We start from the raw sequence: 6,410 nt of genomic DNA, 5'->3' as shown, positions 1-6,410 counted from the left end.
TGTGGAAACCCGGGCTGCTGCTCCAGGCTTCCCGGGTCGGCACAGATAGGCACAGGCCCAAAGGGCCCGCCCGGGCTGTGCTGGGGACGAAGGGATGCCTCTGTCCCTGTCCCCCCTAACCGCTCCCGTCCCCACCCTCACCTTGCTCTCCTCCCCAGCCAGCCTCTCAAACATGTTGGCGTAGAGCTTCTTCTCCCGTTCGAGCTGCTTGCGGATCCGCTGCTGGCAGACAGCCAGCTGGGCCTTGGCGGCTTTATTGCTGGGGTAGAGCTGCAGGAGCTTCTGGAAATCAGCCCGTGCCAAGTCAAAGTCGTTCACCGCCAGGTGGGCCTCTCCCCGGCGGAAAAGGCCCTTCTCGTTGTTGCTGTCCAGTTCCAGGGCCTAGACACAGGGAGCACACAGCAGCAAGACCTCAGCTGCTGCAGCTTCTCTGGCCAGCACTGGGTTCCCGAGGCAGCCCTCAGCAGGATGAGGCCCCACCCCAGGAAGAACGAGCCTTGGGCACTACACGGAAAGGACCAAGGTCTAGGAAGGCACCTCATTTAGTCCAAGAGGCAGACAGGGAAGACACGTCTTTAGATGAAAGAGAAGAACCTGTGACATTTCCATGCTCTTGTTTTTTTTTTTTGGCCGTGCCATGTGGCTTAGTTCCCCGATCAGGGATGGCACCTGTGCCCCCTGCGGTGGAAGCACAGTCTTAACCACTGGACCGCCAGGGAAGTCCATCTCTTTAGACTAAAGTGGGTGCATAGGAGGCAGAGGCAAAGAGCCGGGGAGGAGGGAACACGGAGCCAGTTCTTCCAGCCAGTGTTTCTGCCCACCGCTGCCTCCGACCACTAAGGCCAAACCACTTGCTTCCCACAGCCCTGCCTCTGGGCCCAGCACCTGAGAGCCCCACGGCTCCGTCCTGCTACCTCTGCCCTAGTCACTGCGGGCAAGTTCCAGACACGCCGGCAGCTCGCCCAAGCCTGCCCGTGAACACTGCCCTCGCTCTCTCACCTTATTGCAGTTCTCAATGGCAGCTGAGAAGGCTTGCAGCTTCAGGTGACACATGGCCAGGTTGAGGTGGGAGGCCAGCCGAAGGGCCTGCGCCTTCTGTGCGTCCTCGGTGGAGAAACTCGACTCGAATTCCAGCCAGGACACGATCTTCTTGTACTGCAGCAGAGCTTGCTTGTACTTGCCTTCCTGGAATGGGAGGGAGGCTCAGGCACCCAGCACAGCTTCGGTGGCCCCAAGCTGTCGTACCCTGTGGACAACGGTGGCCCACAGGCGCGAGGAAGTCCCGCCCCGCCCACCCCCTACCGCCGGCTTGACCAGGCAGCTCGGATCCACTTGGTGACAGCTGCAGGTGACCAGGCAGCTCGGATCCACTTGGTGACAGCTGCAGGTGCCAACCCGCCGCTCCTCGAGAGCGTGCTCAGGGCCACGCGGCAGGCTCACCTTGAAGTACATGGTGCCCCGCTCCTTCACTATAGTGCTCTGCTCCAGCTTCTCCTCTGAACTCATCTCCCAGGACTCCTTGGCCTGCCGTACCCCAGGGGAGAAAGGAAGTTGTCAGCCACCCCAGGGAGTCACGTCCAGGGTGGGACCTGACTTCAGGGTAGGGAAGACCTTGAACAAACTCACCTTCTCAAAACTCTTGAGCTGTACTTCATACTTCAGCTCAGCATTTGGTGGGATCTGGAACTTTTCCTTCCCAACACTGCCGAAAGCATAGCTGTGGGGCAGGAAAACGCTAGGTCATCTCAGCAGCACTTAACCTGCTCCACACTGAAAGGGCTTCCTGTTTCCTGCAAAGTACCTCCTCATCGCTTCGGTCTTGGTTCAGATGTTTCCTGCTTGGCAAAACCTTCCCTGACCCCTTCGCACAATTCCTTGGGCTCTCACTTAGCATGTTACAAGTCTTTCTAATAACTCACATGACACACGGGCACGATTACTAATTTAAATGGTAGCCCACAGAGCAATGAGTCACTAGAAAGTGGCAACAGTGTCTCTGAATAACTAAGGATTTTCAGCACTGTGTCCGGCACACAGTAGGTGCGTTTCAATAAATACAGTTAATGACTGAACGAACAGAACATGAAAATCTTGATGTCACTAGAAAAGGGAAGCTGTAGCAGCATGACTGAAAACATCAGGTTTGGATTCAAGGAGATCGTGATGGCGTGCGTGCAGGGTGTCCAGAGCACAGTGACCGCACGCAGGGGAGGCGTACAAAGGGCCGGTTACACAACTCAGTGTGGACGAGTAGATCTGACCTTGGTCCACCCACCTGTTCTACAGACTGCCACACCTGGGCCAAAGTGTACCTCACCTGGGCTTGAGATACACGATGGAGTGTTCTCCTTTTTCCATGCGCTGAATGGCTTTCTCCAGCCCACAAGGCAGATCCACGCTCTCCCCCTCGCCGACCTCAAAGCGGAGCTCCCGGCGGTCAAAGATCTGGTCCTTGTAGTACCCTTCCAGCGCCACTGGCGTGAAAGCAGGCAGGAGACTGAGGAAGGATGCCGCCACAGCCGCCCCCATTGCCTCGTCACTTCCTGCTCCCCAAACGCCCTTCGGCGTTCTCAGACGTGCAGGAGTGTCAAGAGGATGGTTCAGCCCCTCGCTTCACAGAGAAGGGTACTACGAGGACAGGCGACCCGGGGCGTGCACACCAGAACCCGACCGAAACCCCACCCTGCCCCGCCTCACCCTCCACGAGGGCGCCATCGTTGGGCTTGGCGTGGCCTTCCCCGCGAGCCCGGATTCTCCTGATGATTCCGCCGTCTTCTTCGTCCGTCAGGTCCTCTCCCTTGAACTCGAACAACTCCACCTGCAGGACAAGGTGCAAGGGGTCACAGCTCCTCTCTCGCTCGGAAGAGTCCCTAGTAAATACCAGAGCAGGTCTGACCGCGAGGGCAGCGACGGCGGGAGTGGCCCGAGCGGCAGTTCTGCGAGGTTCCCGGGAGCTGCCCTGGCTCGGCTTGGGCAGACGTGGGCAGGCCGCAGGGCTTCACTTCACCTCAGGAGATCACTCTGTGCGCTCGCTACTCCCGTAACAGTGTGCTCTCCACACAGCCCCAACCCAGCTACTGGACAAGCTCGGCCCGACGGGCGTCAGCAGCCACCCAACACCTCTCACCAGCCTTCCTGACGTCCTCCCGGCATCCACTCGGTAGGGCCCAACCATCTTCGAGTCTGAACACTGTCGAGTTCCAGCTCCTCAGCAAAGGTTTTCCTCCCCGCCCCCAACCCACGCAGCGGGCATCTCTCCCCTCCTATCATCTCCGGAGCTCCAATATTCTCTGCTGTCAGTCACCACTCTATGTAGATAATGACCTCCTGATTCCTTTCAGTTAGGACCCATCGCCTCTGGGCACCGCCCCAGAGATAAACAGGCCTCAAGCCCTCACCCTGCTGCTTCAAGTCTGAAAAGGGGTGCGTGGCTACCTCTTCCCCCCTGAACCCTCATCACTGACCACTTTCTGGCAGCAGCAGGTTACATGCATGGCAAAGCTAGCCGCTCTCTCCATTCCGCCCCTTCCCCCGAGGGCAGGCCCTCAGCCTTCGCTACATTGTCTCCGAGAGGCAGGAAGCGCTGGAGGGCAGCCAGGCCCTGGGCTGAGACAAGGCTGGCTCTTTGCCTTGCTCTCTGTGGCCACTCACCTCGAACACAAGCGTGGCGTTGGGAGGGATCTTGGGAGGGCTGCCCGCCGAACCGTAGGCGTATTCTGGCTTGCAGGTGATGTGGCACACTTCCCCCACCTTCATGGTCGCTACAGCAATATCCCAAGCCTTGATGACCTCCCCTGTAGGTACAGAAAACAAACAGATCGGGACTTCTCTGGTGGCGTAGTGGTTAAGAATCCGCCTGCCAATGCAGGGGACACGGGTTCGAGCCCTGGTCCAGGAAGATCCCACATGTCGCGGAGCAACTAAGCCCGTGTACCACAATTACTGAGCCCGCGCTCTAGAGCCCACGAGACACAACTACTGAGCCCACGTGCCACAACTACTGAAGCCTGTGCTTTGCAACAAGAGAAGCCACCACAACGAGAAGCACACGCACCACAACGAAGAGTAGCCCCCGCTCGCCGCAACTAGAGAAAGCCCGCGCGCAGCAACAAAGACCCAACGCAGCCAAAAATAAATAAATAAATAAATTTATTTTAAAAAAAAAGGAAGAAAGAAAAGAAAACAAACAGGTTCTCCTTGGCAGGGATCTGACTCTGAGTTCAAACAGTGGCCTCAGAGACTTACTGTCCCATGCCCAAGGGGAAGCTGGATACTCCTTAGAAATGGGACCAGGAAGGTAGAAAACCTGCTTGCAGACCACTTTAAAAAAAAAACAAAACCACTCAACTCTGGAACAAAGGAGTTCAAGAAAACAAGGCAGTCCATCCTCGAAGAGGAAGCAAGGCGTTCAGAGGTGATCAGGGGAATGAGAGATAAAAATCAATACAGTTCCAGGACCTCCCTGGTGGCGCAGTGGTTAAGACTCAGCGCTCCCAATTCAGGGGGCCTGGGTTCGATCCCTGGTCCTCAAACTAGATCCCACATGCATGTCGCAACTAAGAGTTCGCATGCCACAACTAAGGAGCCGATGAGCTGCAACTAAGGAGCCTGCCTGCCACAACCAAGATCTGACGCAACAAGAAAATAAATAAAAATTTTAAAAAATCAACATAGTTTCACGACAGTGGAAATAAAAAAAAAGAAAAAATTAAGATTGTAACAAACCCTTCCTTTTTGAACTCCTGAGAATACTGTTTCTGCTTGTGACAGCTCACACACCCCGATCCCACCAGCCCGCTAACCATGCCCACCTTTCCCCAGGTCGAAGGAGAATCTGTCCTTGCGGTCCAGGCTGGAGTCAAACTTGGTGCCATCAATCAGCCAGCCCGTGTAGTGGACAGAGACTCGGTCCCCGATCATGGGCATCTCCGTGCCTGTGCCCTCTCGCTTGATGACCTGGAGGAAGGGAAGAAGGTGAGCACCTGGGGATGGACGCAGAGGCACCACGACTACCCGCACCCCTCTGACCAGAACGTAAACAGACTCTTCTGCCTCCCTGTAAGTAACTCGACGAGCCCGTCATCAAATGACTGCTGTGGAGCTTGGTTAGAACCAACTGACCTCCCTGTCTTCCACTATGATGTGACTTGGTGTGAAACACTGGAGACAAAACAACACCTGAGTTCAAGTTTTTGCCGTATGCTCTTGTACAAGTCACTTTCACTCTCCAGACCTTATTTGTAAAGTAGTAATCATAATCCCTATCAGAGTGGTTACAGGACTAAACCAGTGAAAGACTGAATAATTAACAGCAACAAAGGGAAAAGTATTTATGCTACGTTTCCTCATTCTTCCTAAACATCAGTCATCAGCTCAGGATCTAGTTTAGAGAGAAAAGAGGAATACGAATAACGAAAAGAACAGGAGCAGTCCGGAAGAGGTAAAAGCAATCAGCAGGTCACAGGTGAGCCCGGGCGCGCAACCAGGCCCTAAGCTCTGACTTGGGAATTGAGCATTCGTGACTGGCAGGCTACTGAAGTCCTTGGTTTCAGGTCTAGAGCATTTCCCAGGAACTTCTAAGACTCTTGCTTCTCTTCTTCACCATTTATAAAATTTGGTGGCTCTGTGGGCTCCCTGGTACGTGTGTGGTCACCCTCGAAGGGAAAGCTTCCACGATGGAATGGATGTGGACTTAAATAGCAATAGAAAAGGAAAGGGGAAGGAATGGAGAATCAAAGAGAAAGAGTCTCCCGGGAAGCCGCGTCCCCACTGGGAGAGCAGCCAGGTGCGTTCTGCACCAGCTAAGAGCGCCCCGAGGTCTCGAGCTCGCCCAGGGCACACGCGCACGTGGGGCTGAGCAGTGGGAAGCCAGGAGAGGAGACGCTGGGTGAGGACTCGGCACGAATCCGGGCTAGGATTTCGCTATCCTGGACAGCGCAGAAGCAGCTCCGAACCGCGGCCGGCTGTCCTGACGTGGGTAAAGATGCCCCGCTGCCTGGGTCCCAGACCCCTCCCCTGGCTCCTTGGGCGGTAACACGGTTTCGGGCGCCCAAGCAAAGCACCTCCTCCCAGCCCCGCACCCCGCGCTCAGGAAGGCCCGGGGAGGGGGGGGGGAACTACAGGTCCCGGCATGCAGCGGGGCGGGGGGGAGGGGGACAGCATGGCCGAGCGGGTGACCTAGCCGGGTCCCAGCCTTTAGAAAAGGGGTGACGAGAAGGCGGAGGGCGCCGGGTCCGCGCGCCAAGTTGCACAAAGGCCGGCAGACCAGGAAATAACTCCTGGGACCCGCTTCGCGTTCTGGCTAATGTTTAACTGCCAGGGTCGGCGAGCTCCGCACCCCCGAGGCGCAGGCGGCCGGAGGGGCTCCCCGGCGGCGGTGGCGGTGGCGGCGGCGGCAGGGCAGGGGCCGG

The 6,410-nt window shown here is 56.7% G+C and overlaps 1 protein-coding gene across 1 annotated transcript in view; it reads right to left on the bottom strand.

Moving 5' to 3' along the window:
* Positions 1 to 6,410, bottom strand: part of FKBP4 (FKBP prolyl isomerase 4) — an 8,391-nt gene that overhangs the window by 1,334 nt on the left and 647 nt on the right. Inside the window, exons 2-9 of the mRNA XM_024733436.1 lie at positions 4,812 to 4,956; positions 3,652 to 3,794; positions 2,698 to 2,818; positions 2,318 to 2,474; positions 1,627 to 1,717; positions 1,441 to 1,524; positions 1,000 to 1,185; positions 142 to 381 (exon numbers count right to left, since the gene is read on the bottom strand). Coding sequence (XP_024589204.1) covers positions 142 to 381; positions 1,000 to 1,185; positions 1,441 to 1,524; positions 1,627 to 1,717; positions 2,318 to 2,474; positions 2,698 to 2,818; positions 3,652 to 3,794; positions 4,812 to 4,956 — 1,167 coding nt within the window. The remainder of the gene's footprint in view (positions 1 to 141; positions 382 to 999; positions 1,186 to 1,440; positions 1,525 to 1,626; positions 1,718 to 2,317; positions 2,475 to 2,697; positions 2,819 to 3,651; positions 3,795 to 4,811; positions 4,957 to 6,410) is intronic.

This window comes from Neophocaena asiaeorientalis, unplaced genomic scaffold (assembly GCF_003031525.2).
Source record: "Neophocaena asiaeorientalis asiaeorientalis breed wild unplaced genomic scaffold, Neophocaena_asiaeorientalis_V1.1 scaffold150, whole genome shotgun sequence".
Lineage (NCBI taxonomy): Eukaryota > Metazoa > Chordata > Mammalia > Artiodactyla > Phocoenidae > Neophocaena > Neophocaena asiaeorientalis.
Note: the sequence above shows the minus strand (reverse complement) of the source record. Positions and strands in the feature narration are given on the sequence as shown.